The sequence below is a fragment of the Herpailurus yagouaroundi genome, unplaced genomic scaffold, assembly GCF_014898765.1.
Source record: "Herpailurus yagouaroundi ecotype Mexico unplaced genomic scaffold, PumYag 160, whole genome shotgun sequence".
Classification (NCBI taxonomy): Eukaryota; Metazoa; Chordata; class Mammalia; order Carnivora; family Felidae; genus Herpailurus; species Herpailurus yagouaroundi.
In genome coordinates, this window is record NW_024412401.1 from 51,883,657 (window position 1) to 51,907,272 (window position 23,616).

General features: G+C 46.4%; 1 protein-coding gene across 2 annotated transcripts in view; it reads left to right on the forward strand.

The window, feature by feature from the left end:
* Positions 1 to 18,683: 18,683 nt before the first annotated feature.
* The window catches only part of GPR107 (G protein-coupled receptor 107), a 46,775-nt gene continuing 41,842 nt past the window's right edge, over positions 18,684 to 23,616 (forward strand). Inside the window, exons 1-5 of one of the 2 annotated variants that reach the window (XR_005792752.1) lie at positions 18,684 to 18,944; positions 19,277 to 19,327; positions 19,581 to 19,660; positions 20,418 to 20,557; positions 23,442 to 23,479. Coding sequence is in view for 1 of the 2 variants with exons in the window: in XM_040482644.1 (XP_040338578.1) it covers positions 18,879 to 18,944; positions 19,277 to 19,327; positions 19,581 to 19,660; positions 20,418 to 20,557; positions 23,442 to 23,479 (375 nt within the window). In the remaining variant the exon portion in view is untranslated. The remainder of the gene's footprint in view (positions 18,945 to 19,276; positions 19,328 to 19,580; positions 19,661 to 20,417; positions 20,558 to 23,441; positions 23,480 to 23,616) is intronic. The other variant, XM_040482644.1, reaches the window with a different exon arrangement.

Genomic DNA, 23,616 nt, shown 5'->3' on the forward strand with positions numbered 1-23,616 from the left:
CTCAACCGACTGAGCCACCCAGGCGCCCCTGAAGTTTCTTTAGGTTGGGAGTGACCGAATTTACATTTTAGGTAGGTTTCTGTGGGCACGTGATCAGGGGGGCAGGACCGGAAGCGATAGGAGCCAGTGATGACTCTGGGTACAAGATTAGGGCTGAGAGCAGGGCGCTGTGGGGAGGAGGGGGAAGAGGGAACAGACCACTAGCCGTTGAGAAGGCGAATGCTGGGCAAATGTGGAGGTGAAGGAGGAGGTGACACCTAGGTTGCTCGCAGAGGTTATGACGGTGGACACTGGTGCCACCACCTGACAGGCCATAGGAGGAAGATGAGATAATCCTGTTAACAGGACTTGGTAGCCGGGCTGGGAACACACGTCCTCTGCCTCCCACTCGCACTCATTCGTGGTAGAAGGATTAAGTTTGGGGATCTGATGATCCAACCGGCATATTTTGCAAGTGAAGGGCACTTCCTGCGTAATTACCCGTTTGCGTAGCTGAATTATTCTTTTCCCTCCTGTTAGACCAACAGAGTGAAGCGCCAGTTTGGCTTGAGCACATGCCGTCCTGTGGTTCGTGGGCCTGGCCAAAAGGCAGCGGGTTCCCGTTTCGTTTGGGCTTGGGTGACGCGAACATACGGACTGATCCGCGTCCCGCCCTCATTTCCGTTCTCCTGCCTCCTTTCATGCACCGAAGCGGAACAGCCTATAACAGTCTGAAGGTTCTTTTCACACCGGTACCTGGCATTTCTAATTAGCCTCCTAACTTCAGCGTATGCTTTAAATGGCTTCTGTTCGTTTGTCTGTTTTTAATGTTTATTTTCGAGGGGAGCCAGAGAGTGCGTGGGGGAGGGGCAGAGAGACCGAGAGGGAATCAAGAGAATCTGAAACAGGTTCCAGGCGCTGAGCTGTCAGCACAGAGCCCGACGCGGGCTCGAACTCGCTAACTGCACGATGGTGACCTGAGCCGAAGTCACACGCTTAACCGTCGAGCCGCCCAGGCGTCCCTTTAAATTCTTTTTTTTTTTTTTTCAACGTTTATTTATTTTTGGGACAGAGAGAGACAGAGCATGAACGGGGGAGGGGCAGAGAGAGAGGGAGACACAGAATCGGAAACAGGCTCCAGGCTCTGAGCCATCAGCCCAGAGCCCGACGCGGGGCTGGAACTCCCGGACCGCGAGATCGTGACCTGGCTGAAGCCGGACGCTTCACCGACTGCGCCACCCAGGCGCCAGGCGCTCCTTTAAATGGTTTCTCACACGCGCCGCTCAGGGTTTCATCCCTTTTAAGTACAACGATCTATTGAGTGTCTGTTCCTCGGTATGTGTGTACGTAAGCTCCTAACGTGCCCTTTTGCAATGACTGTCGTCACTGCGCGTGTGCTGGTTTGCCTTCTTCCGAGAATACTAGCACGGAAGAATCAAGTATTTGATCGGTAGAGTTTCTTAATAAGACAGCCCTGGAAAATTCTAGTGACTGCTTTGTCTTTTTTCCACTTTTCCTGCCCCTGCCCCTTCCACGGCTGCTGTTATACATTTTTGCTGCTTCTTCTTCTTCTTCTTCTTCTAATTCTTCTTTTTTTTTGGTCTCCCCCCAGTGCACCCTCACATGTAGTTTACTACTTTTTTAACTTGTAGAAATAAAGTTGGGGTCAAAAAATACTCTCTGGACTAGCCGACAGGTTTTCTTTTCCTTCACCTCTTTACTTGAAGGATGACATCTACATGGGCCAGGTAAGTAAGCGCTGAAACACTTCACTGTGAATGATTAGGAAGATGGGTATATATGCTGCGGTGACAAGTGTCCCTCCAAAATGAACATCTACCTGGAACCTCAGAATGTGGCCTTGTCTGGAAATGGGGTGTTCGCAGAAGTGAGTGGTTAAGATTAGGTCATGCTGGCTTAGGATGGGCCCTAATTCCAGCACGACTGGTGTCCTTACAGGAAGAGGGGACACACACAGAAGGAAGAAGGCCATGTGAAGACAGAACAGAGATTGCGGTGAGGTATCTGTAAACCAGGAAACTCCAGGGCTTGCCAGCAGCCTCCAGAAGCACAGAAGACACGGGGAAGATTTTTTTCTTAGAGCCTTTCCAGGGAGAACAGCCATGCCCAGGCCTTGATTTTGGACTTGTAGCCTCCAGAACTGTAGGAGTAGAAGTTTCTGTTGTTTTAAGCCGCCCAGTCTGTGGGTATCCTGACAGCAGCTCTCGAAAGTAATCAATATGTAGCAACCTTACTTCAAAACTCTACCTTCGTGGCAATGTGTTATTACTTTATGTGTGTGTGTGTGTTTAATTTTTATTTATTTTGAGAGAAAGAGAGAATCAGAGCGCAAGCACGGGAGGGGCAGAGAGAGGGGAAGACAACAGAATCCGAAGCAGGCCCCAGGCTCTGAGCTGTCAGGACAGAGCCCGACGCGGGGCTCGAACCCACGAGCCATGAGATCATGACCTGAGCTGAAGTCGGACACTCAACTGACTGAGCCACCCAGGGGCCCCACGTTATTACTCTGTTTTTGAGTAATAACTTTTAGAGAACATCTTTGGCAGTTTGACGTAGCGGTGACCCCCGGCACGTAAGTCCAGTCCCTCTCTGTGCAAATACTCGAACCTGGTCGCATTAGCCTTCTGTGGTGGATCTTCCTTAAGCCAGTGGCTACAGCCCCACTGCACAGACTGCTTTGTGAGGCCCCCTCACCCCCAAGAGTTTCTGAAGAGTTTTGGGAAATTAGAGAGCGTCTTCCTCCTCCACGCTATGCCCCATCTCAGGGCGGGGCCGTCCTGGTAAACCTCAGGCCCTTCCCAGGCAGCCTCCGGAACTGTGGTCAGTATGTAAAATGAATGTGGGTAGCCTTGTCTGTCCAGAGTATTGATCAGGGCGGTATAGGAAAGGATGCAGTGTGTTCTTGCCACAGCAGTGTGAGGTCAGACCCGTTACGTGGGCCTTGTGAGCGTTGCAGAGAGCTTGGTCGAGGCAGCCAACAGCCCGTCCGCGGCAACGCAGAGTGAGACACGAAGGAGCTGGGACGAACGTGACACTGAGGTAGATGCCGTTGGCACATTCATTGTTGTCTTAAATCTTTTTTTTTTTTTTAATGGTTATTTATTTTGAAAGAGAGAGAGCAAGTGAGCAGGGGAGGTACAGAAAGAGGGAGAGAGAGAATCCCAAGCAGGCTCCACACCGTCAGCACAGAGCCTGACGCAGGGCTCGAACCCACGAACCGTGGGATCATGACCTGAGCCGAAACCATGAGTCGGACGCTCAGCCGACCGAGCCCCCCGGGCACCCCATGTCCCTCTTCAATGTGCCTCCAGGGCTCTAGTATGTGAGACTGCCGTGTTCACAAGAAGGTGGACACTGCTCCAGTGTCAAATGTTCTAGGCTCGCTTGGAAATGAGGGTTCTACAGAATCTAAGTTTGAAGTGGTGGTGATAGCAACTTGTTATTAAAGTACCCCCGATAAGCCAAAGACTGGGCTGAATATTGGATGTTTTTATTCATTGACTCCTCATAACAGCCCTTTGAGGTAAACGTTACCATTCCTACTTTGTAAATTGGGAAAACAGAACTTGGGTTACAGAAGTGGAGGTGACAGAATTTGAACCCAAGACCAGGGCTCCTCCCATCTTCCCACTTGGCACTGGGTGAGCAGCCGCCCTCAGTGACTGTCCCCGAGGAAAGCCCTGATTGCCAAGACCCCAGATTTCTGTGTTTCTGTTTTTGTTTGGCATTCTCTTTCAGCTTTTTGTAGTTTTTCTCTCGTGTGTGCTTAGCTGTCACAATTTTGCTTCTTTGAGTAAATTGGACCTCATTCCTTTTGTGAGTTGCTGTCTAAATACGGTGAGCCAAGAATTCAGATACTACGCTTCTTACGGGAACGTCTCCTAGCATCGATAGTAGGCAGGCAAGGGATGGGATGGTAGATGGCGTTATTCTTGTTTTTCTCTGTAGTAGAGAAGTTGATTGTGGGTGCCTTTTGCCGCAAGGCACTGTTGCTTGCCTTGGAGATGTGATGTTTGTTTTAATCCGAGGTCGCCAATTTAGATGCTGCTGGAAGCCAGCTAGATACTGTGAGCAGGCTGGCTCCAGGGGACCCCGGGGGGCACGGCCGGCTGAAGGACACCTGTTCCTTCTACAGGGGGCTGCTTCTCTGCTTTTGCTGCGTTGGAATGTGGCCCAGACATAGTGGGTCTTGGGGGTTTTCTCCCCCCGCCCCCAAGAAAACCTAGAAGTTTCGCCTTTTATGTGAAATTAGCCAGCAACTAACTGAAGTTAAAAAACAAAAAACCACCATTTTAGCCAAATAGAACACATTTACGGGCCCACACAGTCTTCCTGCCAGTTGTTGGTGAGCTGTTTAAAACGAAGTGGCCAGGTAGGTGACCTTGAGCTAGCTCAGTTCAGTGTGACTGTACTTACCCTCTCAAGTTCAGTTCATGCGAACGGCTAAACCGAAGCATCATCATTCTACTTGCTTTACATGTGAAAACAATTTAACGTGAAATTGCTGAGGAAGTTAAAGCAAAAACGCTGCTTATATCCTGATGTTTAGTCAAAAGAACGGGATCGTCCGTAGAAAAACAATGATTGTTACAGGGAGGAAAAAAGGAGAAGGCACACCAAGATAGTCGTTTTCATTGGGGATTAGGAGTCGCTTTTTTTTTTTACGTTTATTTGTTTTTGAGAGAGAGCGCGCTTGAGTGTGTGAGCAGGGGAGGGGCAGAAAGAGAGGGAGACCCAGAATCTGAAGCACACTCCTGTTTCAGATTCTGTGTCTCTCTTTCTCTCGGCCCCTCTCTCTCAAAAATAAACATTAAAAAAGAATTTTTTTTTTAATAAAAAAAGAAACAGGTGCCCCAGATTCATGAAGTATCAGGAAATGCAGCTGAATTATGTCCGCAAAATGGAATGCCTGACGTCAAGGTTCGCTGAGGACGTAAGGAGGAAGCTCTCCTGTACCTTGGAGGTCCCTTTGGCAGTTTCTGGCAAATTGAAAACGTGCACGTTCCGCGTCCCAGCTTGTTCACACCTGGGCGTACGCACGTACTCCCGATCTCTGCACAAATTTGTGTAAGAAGGCACGTACGGGGATGTTCACGACAGCATTGTGATGGCAAAAGGTGGGAAATTCCCTGAATGTTCGCGGATGGGGAAATGGATTTACCGATGTTCCTCGACTTACAATCGAGCTACGTCCCGATAAACCTACTGTAAGTTGAAAATGCCTGGAAACCAATTTGACAATAAATTTCATATATAAATAAAAAAAATAAATAAATAAATAAAATAAAATTAAAAAAAAAAGAAAATGCCTTGATACGCCTACCTCCTGATCATCAGAGCCTAGCCTGGCCCACCTTCAGCTCCCGGAACACTTACATTCACCTACATCTGGGCAGAATCACCTCACAGGCTCATAAAACGAGCCTGTTTTATACCAAAGTGCCGAATGCCTCGTGTACTGTGCCGAATACCGTCCAGAAAGTGATAAACAGAACTGTCGTCCATGTAGGGGTCGGTTACGCTTGTGACCGCGGGGCTGCCTGAGAGCCGCCGCCCAGCATCCCGAGAGAGGATCGTGCACACCTCTAGCCTGGGAAGAGAGCCAAATCCAAACCTCAAAGTCCGGTTTCTACTGCGTATGTATTCCTTCTGCACCATCGAAAGGCCAGAAAATTTGAAGCTGGACCGGTCTTCCTGTGATGTACGTGTGGTGAAATACAAGCCGGTAAAGTGGGATCCGGAGCATGATAAATGTATCAACACAGATGGGTCCTCAAAAACAGTGGTGTCTGAAAATGCAAGTTACAGATGTGCTTCTACGTTATGACACCGTGTATCCAAAGTTTTTTAAAAATTTTTTTTTTCTTCAACGTTTTTATTTATTTTTGGGACAGAGAGAGACAGAGCATGAACGGGGGAGGGGCAGAGAGAGAAGGAGACACAGAATCAGAAACAGGCTCCAGGCTCCGAGCCATCAGCCCAGAGCCTGACACGGGGCTCGAACTCACGGACCGCGAGATCGTGACCTGGCTGAAGTCGGACGCTTAACCGACTGCGCCACCCAGGCACCGCCAAAGTTTTAAAACACTGAATGATACTGTGTGATGTTTACGGATATGGATAGATGTATCTAGTAAAGGTACTGTTAGTATCTTTTTTTTTTTAAACGTTTATTTATTTTTGAGAGACAGAAACAGAACGAGCAGGGGGGTGGGGGGCGGAGAGACAGGGAGACACAGAATCGGAAGCAGGCTCCAGGCTCGGAGCTGTCAGCACAGAGCCCGATGCGGGGCCGGAACTCGAGCTGTGAGACGATGACCTGAGCCGAAGTCGCACGCCTAATGACTGAGCCACCCAGGCGCCCCCGTAGTAGAAGTACTTTCAAAGGGAGAGCAGGGAGGCACCTAATCAGTTCATGAGCACAGGGAGGGGGGATGAGAGGGGACGAGGGTTCGACAGAGGGACGAAGGCATTTTTCTTTGTCACCAGTGTTTTATTTTCCCTTCTTCACACCCTCCCTTCCTGTGAATCCAAAGCAGCTGCCACATAGACATCTAATAAGCCTGGAGAGCGGGGGAACTGGGTATTTGTTGTTACTCCTTTTACTTTTCTACAACTAGGAGGATGGGGAGGCCCCGGAGGCCGCAGGCTCGCTTGTCCGGCTGACCGCTGATGCCCAGTGCCCGACACGCGGTGGGGCTTCAGCAGGCGTCTGTCGAATGACGGAATGAGTGCATTTCTGTGTCCCAGTTTTTCTCAAGTGAACACTTGTTGCTAGAAAAGGTATCGCTGCCATGTTTGTAAAAGCAGAAGTTCTCTGGGTCGCCTGGGTGGCTCGGTCGGTTGAGTGTCCAACTTCTGCTCAGGTCATGATCTCATGGATCATGGGTTCGACTGCTCAGAGCCTGGAGCCTGCCCCTCCCCTGTTCGCGCTTTGTCTCTCTCTCAAAAATAAACAAACATTAAAAAAAAAATTTTTTTTTAAAGTAGAAATTCCCTGAACCTGGGTGGTGGGCTTGAGAGTGCTCAGTCCTACACACCTGATCTTGTTATGGATGCCACCAAACAACAAGATTATACATTGTGGCTGTGCTTATACCTTTCTGACGTGTGCGCGCGCGTGTGTGCGTGTGTGTGTGTAGACACACATACACACACAGAAGATTTGAAGTGGGCTCCACGCTGACAGCAGCGAGCCCCGATGTAGAGCTCGAACTCACAAACCATGAGACCCAGTTGATTTATTTATTTTTAGTAACCTCTACACCCAGTGTGAGGCTCAAACTCTCCACCCCAAGACCAGGAGTTGCGCCTCTTCCAACCGAGCCAGCCGGGCGCTCCTCTAACATGGTATTTGGTTGCTGAGTACCAGTTCAGAGCTTTGATATCTGAAGTACGTGTTCTACATTTGCTTAGATCAAAAGGAAAACCCCGAACCGTTATTATGACTTATCCCTGAGTGGTAAGGTTGCAGCTACTTTTCTACACGGTTCACTTATGTTTTCTATGACCACGTACAGGCTTTATAATTCACAATAACTGATGGTAAAGTAGGTGAGGAGCTTCCGGGGTGGCAGGCATGTGGGGGTGAGGGGGGAGTGGTGGGGAAGCTTTGCGCCCCTTCCTTCTCGCATTTCTTTCATCTGACTCTGAGTTCTAGTCTTTTGCAATAACTCTGTTCTGCGGGGCGCCTGGGTGGCTCAGTTGGCTAAGCGTCCGACTCTTGATTTCAGCTCAGGTCATGATCTCACGGTTCGTGAGATCGAGCCCTGTGCTGGGTTCTGTGCTGACCATTGAGAGCCTGCTTAGGTTTCTGTCTGTCTCTTTCTCTCTCTCTCTCTGTCCCTCCTTCCTTGCACGTGCTGGCTTGCTCTATCTCCCCTCTAATAACTAAACTGAAAACAATTTTAAAAACCAGTGAACTAGTGAAGTAACAGTACATTAAATTCCATTAAAATAGATTAGAGGAAAATCTCCAAATTCTGAATGGTTTTCACACATTGGTGAAATTGAGGTACCTTTTTTTCCTTTGGCTTTGGCTCTTTTTTTCCCTAGTGTAGGGGAAATTTTTATATTTTTCTAAATATATTATTAATTAAAACAGTTGTTTTTAAATTTTAAGTAGGCTCCACACCCAACATGAGGCTCGTACTCACAACCCCAAGATTAAGAGTCGCACACTCTACCAGCTGAGCCAGCCAGGCACCCCTGTCATTTATAATTTTTAAAAGTTAACATTTGATTGTAAAAACGATCCTAACTCTCACTCAAAGGTAAAATAAAAATGATTTTTTGAATATGACGCTTCATTTTCGGAGGCATAGTTTATAGAAAACCAGATTTTCATTTGGGTAAGTACACATTAGAACAGCTCGAGTTACAATTACCTTTTGTAAAGCATTTGAAAGAGGGAAATAGTTTTTAGCATGTGACAGGTGACCTTTTCCTTTTTGCTGATCCAAAAGCTTGTCTAACACAAGAGGACGACGGGCCCTCTCCTCTCCCCATCCCTGTGGGCGGGTTCCTCAGACTTAACCACTCTCACCCTCCTTGTGTCCTTCCACGTTTTTCTACATAACTTTAAAGATCTTCGTCTGTACATTCCCCACTTGTAGGTTTCTTTTTTTCTTTTCTTTTCTTTCTTTTTTTTTTTTGGCATAATCACACTTTATAAAAATCTAAGGTCGGGGGCTCCTGGGTGGCTCAGTCGGTTAAGTGTCCGACTTCGGCTCTGGTCATGATCTCACGGTTTGTGGGCTCAAGCCCCGCGTCGGGCTCTCTGCTGTCAGCACAGAGCCTGGAGCCTGCTTGGGATTCTGTGTCTCCCTCTCTCTCTCTCTCTGCCCCTGCCCTGCTCACACTCTGTCTCTGTCTCTCTCTCTCAAAAAGTGAATAAACATTTAAAAAAAATTTTTTTTTAATTTTTAGAAATGTATTTATTTTGAGATAGCACGAGTAGGGGAGAGGCAGAAGAGAGGGGAGAGAAAGAATCCCCAACAGGCTCCATGCTGTCAACACAGAGCCCCATGCGGGGCTCGAACTCTCATGAACCGTGAGATCATGACCCGAACTGAAGTCAAAAGTCAGATGCCCAACTGACTGAGCCACCCAGGCGCCCTGCCTTTTGGTGACTTCTAAGCCAAAGTCCAGCCACAGCGGTGTCTTGTTGTCCTCAGTCCACCGAGCTCCGTGCCAGGGTCCAGAACATCCTTCCCGCTGACGTCTACATGGCCTGTGCCCTCACTACGGTGCCTTCTCAGTGAAGCTCTCCAGGACCACCTTCCTCCAAGTGGCCTGCCCTGCCCCCCACCCGGCGCTGTTTGCTGGTGCACTCCTCACGGACTGATAGACCGTGGCCTTCACAGTGCGTGTGTTCTCGTCTCCTCTCTCCACTAGACTGGAACTCAACAAGGCAGGACTTTCTGTTCACCTCACTCAGTGCTCCATTCTCACAGCCTAGGGCAGTGCCTGTTCAATGAATGGCCTTGTCTCTTTCTTTTTTTTTTTTTTAATGTTTACTTATTTATTTGCGGGGGGTAGGGGGGGTGCGGGCAGAGAGAGGGAGAGAAAGAATCTCAAGCAGGTTTCCACACTTAGCCCGGAGCCCGATGCAGGGCTTGATCTCACGACCCGAGGATCATGACCTGAGCCGAAATCAAGAGTCAGACTCTTAACCAACTGAACCACCTGGGTACCCCATCTTTTTCTTTATTATATTACAGGCTCGCTTTATTAATGAATTAATTAATTATGTATGTATGTATGTATGTATGTATGTAGGCTCCCTGCCCAACAGGAGGCTTGAACTCACGACCCTGAGATCAAGTGTTTGCTCTACTGAATAAGCCAGCCAAGCGCCCCTCTCTTGCAGTCTTTTTTCAAATGTTGGTATACGCGGGCCTACATCCTTCTTTTTAACCACTATGATAATTCTTCATTGTAAAGAGGACTCAGCATTGATAGAAATCATTTGTTTGTTGGCAGAAATTTATACTGCATTTTGACTGCTTGATTTTAGCTATTGTAAACAGAGCTGCTTGGAATATTCTTGTAGAAATATCTTTATATTTCAGCTCTAGTATTTCTGTGGGGGTAGATTCCTAGGCATGGGATTACTTTAAATGGAAGGTTCCAAAGAGCCCTGTATGGACAAGGTTCTGTCAGTTCACACTACCGCCAAGTGGCGTGTAAGTGTTTGGTGTTCATTTGCACACATGCGTCACAAGGCATCACGTTGTAGGTCTTAACTTCTACCAACCTGATAAGAGAAAGGTGCCCTTTCGTGTTGACTCTTGGTGACGTTCAGGATCTCAAGCGTGTTCATTGTCTTTTAATTTCAGACTTTCTCTGTAAACCAGAAATTTTAGGAAAACTTATTTCAATACGAGTTTACTTCTCGGCACGTATATACTCTTAAATGCGAGGAAAACTTTTGTGGTAAAAATAAAGGTGCGTGCAAACAGCAAACAGGAAGAAGAGGGGAAACGTACGCATCTGTTAGCATGCCCTGAAACCGCACATTTTAAAGTGTACTTTTTGGGTAAAGTTGTGGTTTAGAACTTTGATAGTGATACGATGAAGTTTTAATTTTACAAGTAGTTTATTGAAAATAGAGACAACCCATTTAGAATAATCTGAAATAACTCAGAATAATCGGCCGGTGCCACATTTTCTCTAATTGGATCCTCTGTAACAAATTAACTACCCGTTTTTTAGATTGTTTCTTCATCATTGTCGTCAGAGTAATGCTTAGGTCCTTATTTGCATTAGTGCCTTGGAGATTGTAATTGTGTTTCCACTGATTTCAGATAATAAAAGTCGACTAGGAGAGCAGGAGTTTACAACCAGCCGTAGAGATAAGTACCTGAGAACAGTCCTGTGTTTTATGTTCCTGTAAACGTCTCGTGGATGAACAGTCTTGTTCACCTGACTTGATAAGCAGTTTATTGTGGTTACGAATATGCCATGTTATCATGGTTATGTTTTTTAAAGACGTTCTCATCAAACATACACTGAAATATTAATGGATGAAATGATAGCACATCTAGGATTTGATTCTGTTGAATCCAATCTATTGATTGGAGTGAGATCCTATTTAGATGAGATTGGGGGTGGGGAGAAGTACAGAAGAACAAAGTGGACCGTGAGTCGATGGTTTGAAATTTCCTATAATAAAAAATGCAAAACAAACAAAAGATAGACTGGTTGGTTGGTTGTAATAAGTATGAGGTGGCTAAAACCATAGGTTGGGGTTTAAACAAACCTGAGTTTGAAAACTGGCTCTGTCGCCTACTGACGTCATGATTTTAAGCAAGTTTTACCACTCTGAGCCTCTATTTCCTCATCTATAAAATGGACATAATAACACCTGCCATGTAGTGTTGCGATAAGAATGAATGGCGGTAGGGGTGCCCGGGTGGCTCAGTTGGTTGAGTATCTGACTCTTGGTTTCGGCTCAGGTCATAATTTCAGGGTTTGTGGGATCGAGCCCTGTGTCAGGCTCTGTGCTGACAGCGGAGGCCTGCTTGCGATTCTCTGCCCCTCCCTCCATGCTCACTCTCTCTCTTTCAAAATGAACAGATAAACCTAAAAAAAAAATGAGTGGTGGTAGATAAAGCTCTTAGCATAGTACTGGCTACAAGGTCAAGTGTTTGCAGTCTCTGAAATCCTTGGGGAAACAGACATTACTGCTGTGTCAGTGCTAACAGAATTAATGGGGGCGGGTGCTTCTGGCTGCCTTAGTTGGAGCACGAGACTCTTGATCTCAGGGTTGTGAGTTCGAGCCCCATGTTGGGTGTAGAGCTTACCTTAAAATCTTACCAAAAAAAAAAAAAAAAAAGTGTGGTTGTTGAAAATGTAATTAAATCTTCTTTGTGTCTGATATTGTCATTCTCACCCTACTTTGGCACCCGCCCCGCCCCGTGTCTCCTTTTTGCTTCCTCATCCAGCCAGACTGACCTCACTGCTCCTCCTAGGAGAGTGTCTGGAGGGAGAAATGTGACGATTCTGACTCACTCCTACCTCCTCCCCAGACGCTGGCTGGAGCACTCTGGCATAGGAGTTACGGAACAGATGGGGCATTTGTCCCAGAGTACCCAGGTCTGGAAGGAGCGTTTTTTGTATCCCTCTGCACTCAGAACCGACTATTGGCCGTTTTTGCTGGGACTGAGTGTTTTTCACGTTTGGGGCCTCAGCCATTAGTGGTATCATGTGAATGTTGGTTTATTTACACTGCATCGAATCAAATGAAGTTGAATGAACAATTAGAATGGATGACCTTCCTGGTTCCTTCCAGTTTCAAAGTGTCCATGTGTCTACGGTTTGTATAGTAAAATAGGGTTTGCACAATGCCTTCCACACACACCTTATTTGACACAGCGACACGATAACTTAAAACAGAGATGGGGGTTAGGTTAGGTGCAGGTCGTACAGATGGTACTGGCAAATGGTAATACTGAACACTTTTTTTATTTTTAATTTTTTTTGTGTTTTTTAAATTTTTTTAATTTTTTTTAACGTTTATTTATTTTTGAGACAGAGAGAGACAGAGCATGAACGGGGGAGGGTCAGAGAGAGAGAGGGAGACACAGAATCGGAAACAGGCTCCAGGCTCTGAGCTGTCAGCACAGAGCCCGATGCAGGGCTTGAACTCACTGACTGCGAGATCACGACCTGAGCCGAAGTCGGCTGCTCAACCGATTGAGCCACCCAGGCGCCCCTTTTTGTGTTTATTTTTGAGAGAGAGAGAGAGAGAGGGAGAGAGGAAGAGAGAGAGAGAGCATGAGCAGGGGAAGGTCAGAGAGAGAGGGGGACACCGAATCGGAAGCAGGCTCCAGGCTCCGAGCTGTCAGCATGGAGCCCGACGTGGGGCTCGAACTCACAGACCACGAGATCATGACCTGAGCCGAAGTCGGACGCTTAACTGACTGAGCCCCCCAGGCGCCCCGATGCTTTGCCCATTTTTAAGTCAGGTTATTCGGGTTTTTTGGGTTTTTTTGTTTTGCTGTTGAGTTGTTTGAGATCCTCATGTATTTTGGGTATTAGCCCGGTATCAGATACTTGATTTGCCAATATTTTCTCTCCTTTCAAAATGTTGTCTCTTCACTCTCTCGTTTTCTTTCCTGTGCAGAAGCTTCTCAGTTTGATGCAATCCCCATTTGTCTGTTCTTGCTGTTTTTTGGTTGCCTGTGCTTTGGGTTTTACCCAAAAAGTCATTGCCCAGACCAGCGTCAAGAAGTTTTTTTCTTATGTTTTCTTCTACTAGTAGTTTTACGGTTTATACTCTTACGTTTGAGTCTTCAGTCCATTTTGAACTGATGAGTGTGCATGGAGTGAGAAAGGGTCGGGTTTATTCTCGTGCGTGAAGAGATCTAGTTTTCCCAGCGCCATTTGCAGTGGAGACTGTCCTCCGCTTTGTCAGACATCAGTTGGACATACATGTGTGGACTTATTTCTGGGCCCTTTGTGTCCTGTTCCATCGGCCTCTGTTTTCATGCCAGTGTCGCACTGTTTTGATCACTGTGGCTTCGTAATAGACTCTGAAACCAGGCAGTGTGATGCCTCCAGCTTTGTTCTACTCAAGAGTGCTTTGGTTATTTGGGGTCTTCTGTGGTCCCATAGGAGTTTGGGGTTGTTTGGTCTATTTCTATGAAAAATGCCGTTGGCATTTTAGTAGGGTTGACATTGAATGTGTAAGTTGCTTTGGATAGTATTGACATTTTTACAACAGTAAGTCTTCCGATCCATGAACACAGATTATTTTTCCATTTATTTCTGTCTTCAGTTTCTCTCATCATTGTTTTTATGGCTTTCAGGGTATATATAGATCTATCACTTCCTTTGCTAAACTTATGCCTAAGTATTTTATTGCTTTTGATGCTTGTAAAAATTTTTTTTCTCTCTCTCAGATGCTTTGTTGCTAGTGTATGGAGATGCCACTGATTTTTCTTTTATTTATTTTGAGAGAGACAGAGACAGTATGAGTGGGGGAGGGGCAGAGAGAGAGAGAGAGAGAGAGAGAGAGAGAGAGAGAGACACCGAGCATCCCAGGTAGGCTCCGAGATGCCAGCACAGAGCCCAATGCGGGGCTCAAATGCACGAACCATGAGATCGTGACCTGAGCCGAAACCAAGAGTCAGACGCTTGAGCAACTGAGCCACCTCAGTGCTATTGATTTTTGTATTCTGCAGCTTTAAGGAATTCACGTATTAGTTCTAACAGTGGAAGCTTACTGTTTTTTATATAAAATAGCATGCCATCTGTAAATAGTGACAGTTTTACATCTTCCTTTGTAGTTCGATGCCTGTTACTTGTTTTTCATGCCTGATTGCTCTGGCCAGGACTGCCAGTACTGTGTTGAATAAGCACGGTAACAGTGGGGAACCTTATTTTGTTCCCGAGCTTAGAGGACAAATATTCCGCTTTTCCCTGTTAAGGGTGATGTTAGCTCTGGGCTTGTCATTTATACGGCCTGTAGTATACTGCGGTGCGTTCCTTCTGTACCTAATTTGTTGAGGGTCTTTATCACGAAATGATGTTGTATTTTTGTTGACTACTTTTTCTGCGTTTATTGAGGTGATCATAGGATTTTTTTCTCCCTTCATTTTGTTATTGTGACGTATCACATTTATTGATTTGCATATATTCAGCCATCCTTGCATCCTGGGGGTGAATCCCGCTCGATCATGGCGTATGATCCTTCCATGTGCTGTTGAGTTCAGTTTGGTGGTATCGTGTTACGGAGTTTCTCGTCTGCGTTCATCAGGGATATTGGCCTCTACTGTTCTTGTCTTGTAGTGTCCTTATATGGCTTCGGTTTCAGGATAAAGCTGGCCTTGTAAAATGGCTTTGGACATGCTCCTGCCTCTTCGGTTTTTTGGGAAGAAGTTGAGAGGGGTGGCTGTTAATTTGGCCTCAACTCTTTTTCCTGTTTGATTGGTCTCCTTACTCATTGTTAGTTTGTTCAGATTTTCTCTTTCTTTAGGAGTCAGCCTTGGGAAGTTGTGTGTTTTTAGGAATTTGTCCATTTCTTCTAGGTTGTCCAGTTTGCATTTAATATCATGTCGTGATTACCTTTGCATATTGGGAGGCAGTAGGGTGAAAATGGCTTTCCCGTCAGATCTGTGTTGCAATCCCAGCTTTACCACTGATCGTCTCTGTTGTCTTGGGCCACGATTTCACCCCTGAACCTGTGTCTGCGTCTCTACCGTGGAGCTGCCGCTCTGAATCACACTGGGCTGGGTGAGGATGGGATGCCCTGGGAGAGCCCTCGGCCCGTAACCCGTTTCTCGAAAGGTGTGGAAAATGTGGAGTTACGACGCTGTTACGAATGTTTAAAAGGAAACTTGGAGATTTTAGAGGAGTATTTCTCAAAATGTGGTTTCTGCATTATAAGTAGCCGTAGTGTATGTTAAATATGATGATTTGTGTATTTTTACCGTAATTTAAAAAATAACGGAGGGGCACCTGGCTGGTTCAGTCGGTTAAGCGTCCAGCTCTTGATTTCGGCTCAGGTCACGATCTCGCAGTTCATGGAATCGAGCCCCGTGTTAGGCTCTGCGCTGATAGCGTGGAGCCGGCTTGGGATGCTCTCTCTCTCTCCCTCCCTCCCTCCCTCTGGCCCTCTTCCACTCGTGCGTGCACATGCACGCTCTCTCTCTAAATAAAAAGCAAAAATAAAATTATTCAAAAACATGTATTTTGTGGCAGTGTTTTATCAAGTGAAATGCTAATATAAAAGTGAGAAAAAACAATAAAGGAATGTAATGTTTAAATAGAAAAACAACTGTTCTAAGCTTGCTATGGAAACATTTTCCCCCAAATACGCAGAAAATATCTTTGGTGGACTGAATGAGTTAAGCATTTTTTTTTTTTTTTAAACCAGGCTTCCAGGGGCGCCTGGGTGGCTCAGTCGGTTAAGCGTCCGACTTTGGCTCAGGTCATGATCTCATATTCTGTGGGTTCGAGCCCCGCGTCGGGCTCTGTGCTGACAGCTCGGAGCCTGGAGCCTGCTTCCGATTCTGTGTCTCCCTCTCTCTCTGCCCCTCCCCCATTCATGCTCTGTCTCTCTCTGTCCCCAAAATAAATAAACGTTAAAAAAAAAATTAAAAAAAAAAAACAACCAGGCTTCCATTTTGCCACGTAGCATCTAAATGCTGGATAAATTAGCACAAGCATACTTGTAGGACTTAAACCTTCGTGTATAATACACATGCTAAAAAATAGTCATTATTGGCTCATAGCCTGGTGAATTTCCACAACGTAAATAAACACACTTGTGCAACCACAAGAGTGTCACCAGGCACTTCCGGAAGCTCCTTCCGACCCCCTCCTGTAGCCACTGAAGTCTCTTCCTCCCAAGGATCCCCCTCACCTGACTATTCCCGTAGACAATTGCCCTGTGTTTGAATGGATCGTACCTACGGAGGCGGCCTGCGTCGATAAGGCTCGTTTAGCTTAGTGTTCTGTTGTGAGGCTCCGCTCGGGGCAGGAATTTGTTTATTCATTCTGTCTCTGGGGATCCTGCCAGAGCCTGAAACCGCAGTGCCCTGAGGCGTCCGTCATATGGAGTTGAATTGATTTCTCTCCTGTGCATCTAGGACTGTGCTAGTCTTGTGCCTTCGGGAGCATTGAGAAAAGAGGCACTCACATCATTCTCTTAGAATCCTGAAAAAGGATGTGAGCTTTAGCATTTTGGGTTTTGTGGTCGAGCCTTCCAGCGGATGACTTCTAACATCTTCTCTGCTTCTCTTGTCCTCCCTGGGAGTTCCCGTGTGCTGCAGGCTACTCTGTCCCACCCGGGAGTGGGAGTCCAGCGACGTTCTCTAAATGGACAGCTGGCTCCTAGGAAAATTAGGGAAATTCCTAGAGGCCAAAAAAAAAAAGACGGGGGGGGTGGGGAAGCTGCAGCCTCTGGAGCCAAAGCCTTGGGTGAAAGGAGGCAGAGGGGGTGGGGTGGTCAGGGTGTGGCTGGAGCTGTGTCCCTCTCCTTAGCCCCTAATATTATAGGACCCTCAGAGCTATAGTCCTTGAATTGATGAGTGGGCTAGGAAACATAACCCTCCTAATGGCAGTAAAGTATTTTAGCTATCATGTAGGGGGTTACAGTTTATGATTAAAAAAAAAAAAAGTTAATGTTTATTTATCTTTGAGAGAGTGCAAGCAGGGGAGGGACAGAGAGAGGGAGACACAGAATCCAAAGCGGGCTCCAGGCTCCGAGCCGTCAGCACAGAGCCCGACGCGGGGCCCGAGCTCACGAATGGCAAGATCGTGACCCGGGCCGAAGTCCGACGTTCAACCGACCCAGCCACCCAGGCGCCCCCAGTTTATGATTTGAATCCTGTAGACCGATCCACAACCTCTCCTCCGAGGCCTTTGGGGTTTGCGATTTTAGACTCCCTCTGATGTCCGGGAGACCCAAGTCTAGAGAGAAAATTAGCACTCGCGTGAAGAAAGAGCCGGCTGTGAAAGCCAACAGAGAACACCGGAAGCAGAATTAGAGCCCCCAGAGCATCTCAGTGGATTGTAACGTAGTTTATGTTTAAAACTGGAAAAAACAAAGGGTAGAATTAAAAAACATGAGCCAGAAGCAAACAGTAGCAAAAAGGACTGTGCAGATTGGAGGAAGAACCAAATGCAGGATTTAGAAAAGTGCTCGGCTTAGTGCCTTGCATCTAGAAGCTTCCTAATTAATAACTGTTAGCTTCTGAAGGAGCCCAGATTTAGGCACGTGATTCTCAACATAAAACTCCTGACTTACCCAATATGCACTGTCTTCATGGAGCCTCCGTTCTAGAAGTATTCCCTAGAGCTTTTGTTCTTTTGGCCTTAAAATGTATTGACTTGGTTGAGATTGGAATCCCAACTTTGAGATGGCTTCGGGCGGCCGTGGTAGCACCTGCCCGCGTGTCGCAGTTTCAGCAGGTCTCAGGGCTGTCCTGTGTCCGAGACATCGCCCTCCACCCGGCTAGTGCCTGGATTCCTGCTGCATAAGGCTTTGTTTCCTGAAACCCCATCGTGTGTGACATCATTTTAGATGCAGATGTTAAAAAATTGTATCGTAGGTCAGAAAAATAATGTCAGGTGTCCTTCATCGTCCCGCAGTGGGAGGAGCCGGGTAGGTGCATAAAACTCTCATAGGAAGATTTATATAAACGAGTGTAGGGGCGCCTGGGTGGCGCAGTCGGTTAAGCGTCCGACTTCAGCCAGGTCACAATCTCGCGGTCCGTGAGTTTGAGCCCCGCGTCAGGCTCTGGGCTGATGGCTCGGAGCCTGGAGCCTGTTTCCGATTCTGTGTCTCCCTCTCTCTCTGCCCCTCCCCCGTTCATGCTCTGTCTCTCTCTGTCCCAAAAATAAATAAACGTTGAAAAAAATAAATAAATAAATAAATGAGTGTATTCTCGCAGCACCTTTGGCCACTTTTCCCCTCCCCCCTCCCCTCCCCCATCATGTTTTGAGTGCCTCCTGATGCCAGGCCTTGTGCTAGCAGGAAGCTTGTGAGGATGACTAAAACATTGTTCCTCCTTCCCGGGGAGTCACATTCCGCTTGACCACCAAGTCTGCCCCTGGGGCCCTTACAAATGCACGGGGATGAATTGAATCTATTGTATGCCTCTTTCTGCAAAACTGTTGATATCTTATGAATTTCTGATGAGTCTGCTTCAGCTTTTGGAGCAGGAAGGTATATGTATTGTGTATATTGCCAAGTATACGGAAACGTGAGCTAGCTAGCTAGATACTGTAGTTTTTCAAGCAATAAATAGGTTAAATAAATCAAGTTAACTTCTCCCTTTGATTAATTCCACCACGGCAAATCTTTCTAGGACGATGTGAGGCATAAGGTTCATCTGAACACCTTTGGATTCTTCAAGGACGGGTACATGGTGGTTAATGTCAGTAGCCTTTCAGTGAATGAACCTGAAGGAGCCACAGACAAGGACACAACCGTAAGTGCCTTCCAGGAGGTCAAGGGCTTTACCCGTTTCTGTTGTGTAGATGAGAGCTTCAGCCCCCCTCCCCCCCACTTAAATATGAAGTATCCCAATGTAGAGAAAATTAAACTTGGGGGATGGGCATCAGATAGTTTTATTTTTTAACACTTAAGTTGTAATTCTTGAATAATTTTTCGTAACTGGGGTTGCTTCTTACAAGATGAATGCTCAGAAGACCAAGAGAAGGCTAGGCCAAAGAATCGCCTTTTCTGCTCCTTGAGTAAGAAAGGTGTGGATGCCAAAGCACTGTGTGGACACTTACCTCTGCCCTTTCCTCCCCCTCTTAGATTGGATTCAGCCTGGACCGTACAAAGAATGACGGGTTTTCTTCCTACCTGGTGAGCATCCCTTGTATGACCCGGTTCCCCTCATCACTTTGAGCCCAAGACGCTGGGTGGGAGCCTCCTGCTTTTGTCAGTGCTGTGTTCCTGGCGGTGGGGGCTGCTTTGACTCGCTGGCATCTCCGAGCACCCACAGCTGTGTGGTCTGGGGCGGAGCACGGGTCACTTGCTTGCCTTGGTCCTGAAAACTTTCTGTTCTTATTCTGACGTGAGTGAATGAGATGATGTACCCCGGGGCTTCCTTTCTCAGGATGAAGATGTGAATTACTGTATTCTAAAAAAAAAGTCCATCTCCGTCACCCTTCTAATCCTAGACATCTCCAGAAGCGAGTAAGTAATTGCAGTGTTGCTTCAGCCCCATCCTAGAGGAGACTTAGGGGGAGTTGGGTAGCTAAGCTGACATTCGCGGAGCGTCTACCAGATACTGGGCCGAAGGCAGGACGTCAAGAACATGATGAGGGGGACAGAGGCGCCGCCCCCGAGAAGCGTGCAGATTAATGACGGAGACCCAACGGCAATACACGTGGTCACAGCAATATAGAGAGGATGTAGGGCGGAGAAACGGGTGACTTAGAGAAGAGGAGGGAAGGCTTCAGGCAACCGTTGGCTCCTTGGCAGGACGGGGTCTGCTGAGCGGGGAGAAGGGAGGGAATGCACGTTCGGCAGGCCACACATAGTGCCCACTGCCCCTCACATGCCCTCCCAGAGTTCCCTTTAACATCTTACTTGGTTTCTTACCCCCTCGCTCCACTTCCCTTGTGCGCCAATTCGTTGAACACATTTTAGACACTAAGGGGGAAAATACGTTCATCAGAGCCGTGTGGTCACTAGGAATGTAAGCTTTGGAGTGAGAATGTCAGGTCCTCGCCCGGCTGCTTCCGGCCTCACCACTCTTGGGCAAGTTATTAACCTCCCCGAGCCCCCATTTCAACAGGTGTACAAAGCAGACAGTAGAATCCACATCAGGGACCTCGTAAGGACTACCTGAGATGATGGGTTTAGACCCCGGGACAGTGTGTAACACAGGGCACTCAAAGGGCCCTAGCATTCCTTTGAACTTGGTTACTTTTCTCTTATTTGAATTTAGGGTGAGAGTAAGATCTCCACCAGACGCTGGTACCCAGCTACCAAAGATCATCTTCAGCAAGGATGAGAAAGTCCTTGGCCAGAGCCAGGAGCCTGGTGTTGACCCTGTTCCAGCGGGCAACCAGACTCAGCAGAAACAAGGTAAACTATAAGGTGGAGAACAGCATTTTCTTTACCACCCTGCTTCGTAGATTCTTCTTTGTCCCCAGGTAAAAACCACACACAGTAATAGCATTATTTTATTTTGGAGGTTGTCCAAAAATAAATAACCCTCAAAGAAAAAGGTGGAAACTGGGGGAAAGGAGAAACAGAACAGTAATTTCTCTGACCTTGTGTTAGAATTTTAGTATTTCTGTTTTCTTTTTCTTCTCTCTCTCTTTTTTTTTTTTTAAGTTTATTTTTGAGAGAGTGAGAGAGAGCCCTTACACAAGTGAGGAAGGGGCAGAGAGAGAGAAAAACCCAAGCAGGCTAGGCACCAGCCCAGAGCCCACTGCCGGGGTTCGAACTCAGGAACTGTGAGATCATGACCTGAGCTGAAGTTAGAGGCTTAACCGACTGAGCCATTCAGGTGCCCCCGTATTTCTGTTTTCTTCTGGGCTGTTTCCTGGGTGGGTCTAGAACATTTGATTTTTATTTCTTGTAAAAATTCTTTTAATGTTTATTCATTTTTGAGAGAGACAGAGTGCAAGCAGGGGAGGGCCAGAGAGAGAGGGAGACACAGAATCTGAAGCAGACTCCAGGCTCTGAGCAGTCGCACAGAGCCCAATGCAGGAGTCGAACCCACGAACCGTGAGATTGTGACCTGAGCCAGAGTCGGAGGCTTAACTGACTGAGCCACCCAGGCGCCCCCGATGTTTAAAAGTCATAGTCATGTTTGTAATTTCCTAAGCATCCCTGTTCACTCAACTTTAAGATAGTTCATTCTTACCAGCCATCCCATTATATGGATACTGTAACTTGCTCAAGCTTTCCCCTTAGGGAGACGTATTTCCATTGTCATGCTATTATAAATATTGCTGCACTGGAGGTTCTTTATTTTAGAACTTTGGTCATTTCTAGAACTTTCTTTAGGATCGGTACTCTGAACTGGAATATTCGCTTCAACGGATAGGAGTACTGAGAGAATATTGGTACTATTTTCAGCTCCTTTCCAAATGAGTTGTATGAATTGATAGTCCTTTTGGAAAATATATAAGAATAGTGCCCACATCACCTTGTCCTAGCCAGGACTGGGATTTTGGTGTACGTTTGTTTGTTTTGGACCCAAAGTAAAAGGCAAAAAGGACTCCTGTTTGGGTATTTACTCTTAACTACTGAGGTTGCACTTTTCCTCCATATGTTGATTAACCAGTTTATATTTATTGCCTCTTTTATTAACTGTCAGGTTTATCTGGTAGTTTAGTTCTTAAAGAGAACTTACTCTTTATTTTTTTTTTAATTTTTTTTTTTTTTCAACGTTTATTTATTTTTGGGACAGAGAGAGACAGAGCATGAACGGGGGAGGGGCAGAGAGAGAGGGAGACACAGAATCGGAAACAGTCTCCAGGCTCTGAGCCGTCAGCCCAGAGCCCGACGCGGGGCTCGAACTCAGGGACCGCGAGATCGTGACCTGGCTGAAGTCGGACGCTTAACCGACTGCGCCACCCAGGCGCCCCGAACTTACTCTTTATTATTGACACTTTTTTTTCTCAGTGTGTCAAAACTCTAATCCCAATTAAAAGACATACAGAAACGTTACCTTTGCGTGATGGTGCAGTTTAGTGTCTGAGTACCATTTCCTCCTCGTGCTGGTTTCTCATGCTCACGTACACATTCGCTGCACGGAAAGTATCCTTTTCCTACTTTTATTTTGAAACTCTCTCCCTATAGCGAGGTTGAGATCCTGTCTTCCCCATGAAGATATCTTAAATAAAAATAAGGCCCTGATACCCTCTCTGTTCCATGAAAGAAGCCATTAGCAATCTTAACACTCCCTTCTGTTGGGAAAAAGCATCAATTATGCTACTGTTATTTGCTATGAATTTTTCCGTATGTGTAAATAGATGTCATACACACACATATACATATATGTGTGTGTGTATATATATACATATGTGCATATGTATACATATACATATACATATGTGTGTGTATACACATATATACATATGTACATATGTACATATGTACATATGCATATGTACGTATACATATATATATGTATATATATACATACACACATATTTTGTTGTTGTTTATTTATTTTGAGAGGGAGAGAGTGTGTGCATGCAGAAACAGGGGAGGGACAGAGAGAGAGGGAGAGAGAGAAGATCCCCAAGCAGGCTCCACGCTGTCAGCACAGAGCCCGATGTGGGGCTCGAACTCAGGAACCATGAGATTGTGACCTAAGCCAAAATCAAGAGTCGGATGTTAACCGACTGAGCCACCCAGGCGCCCCGTGTGTACATATTTTGAAACAATGATCTGTTTTTAAATGTGATTACTTAGAAAATGAGGAAGGTCACTCCGTGTGGCATCTCTGGCAATAACATACACTAGATTATTCAGAGATGAGTTTCCCTGTTGGGACTGAATGTTATCCTTTGTTAGAGAGCATTTATGGGGCGCCTGGGTGGTTCAGTCGGTTAAGCGTCCGACTTCCGCTCAGGTCATGATCTCGCGGTTTGTGAGTTCGAGCTCCGCGTCGGGCTCTGTGCTGACAGCTCAGAGCCTGGAGCCTGCTTTGGATCTTGTGTCTCCCTCTCTCTCTGTCCCTCCCCTACCCGTGCTCTCTCTGTCTCTCAACACTAAATAAACCTTAAAAAAAATTAAAAAGAGAGCATTTATGAGCTCCAATTTGCTGCTTCTGCAATTGAAGAATCGTTTTAGAATCTGAGGAGTTGGCATTCTACAAGATAGCATACGGCCTCACCTTGTTTGTTTGATTTATTTGATACTAGACAAGCTAGAGCCTCATAACGTGATACTGTAATATATCTAAGAGCTGAATCATGCAGTAACATCTTTTAAATGTTTCTGCTTCTAGACGGTGGAAAGTCTAAAAGAAGTACGGTAGATTCCAAGGTAAGAACTGACCACCCACTGCTCAGCTTTTCTGCGTATATTTGTAGCTGTGTGTATATGTGTGTGGCTGTATATGTAAGTGACTGAATGTGGGGATACGAATGTGGGTATGAATGTATAGACATACACATAAGCAG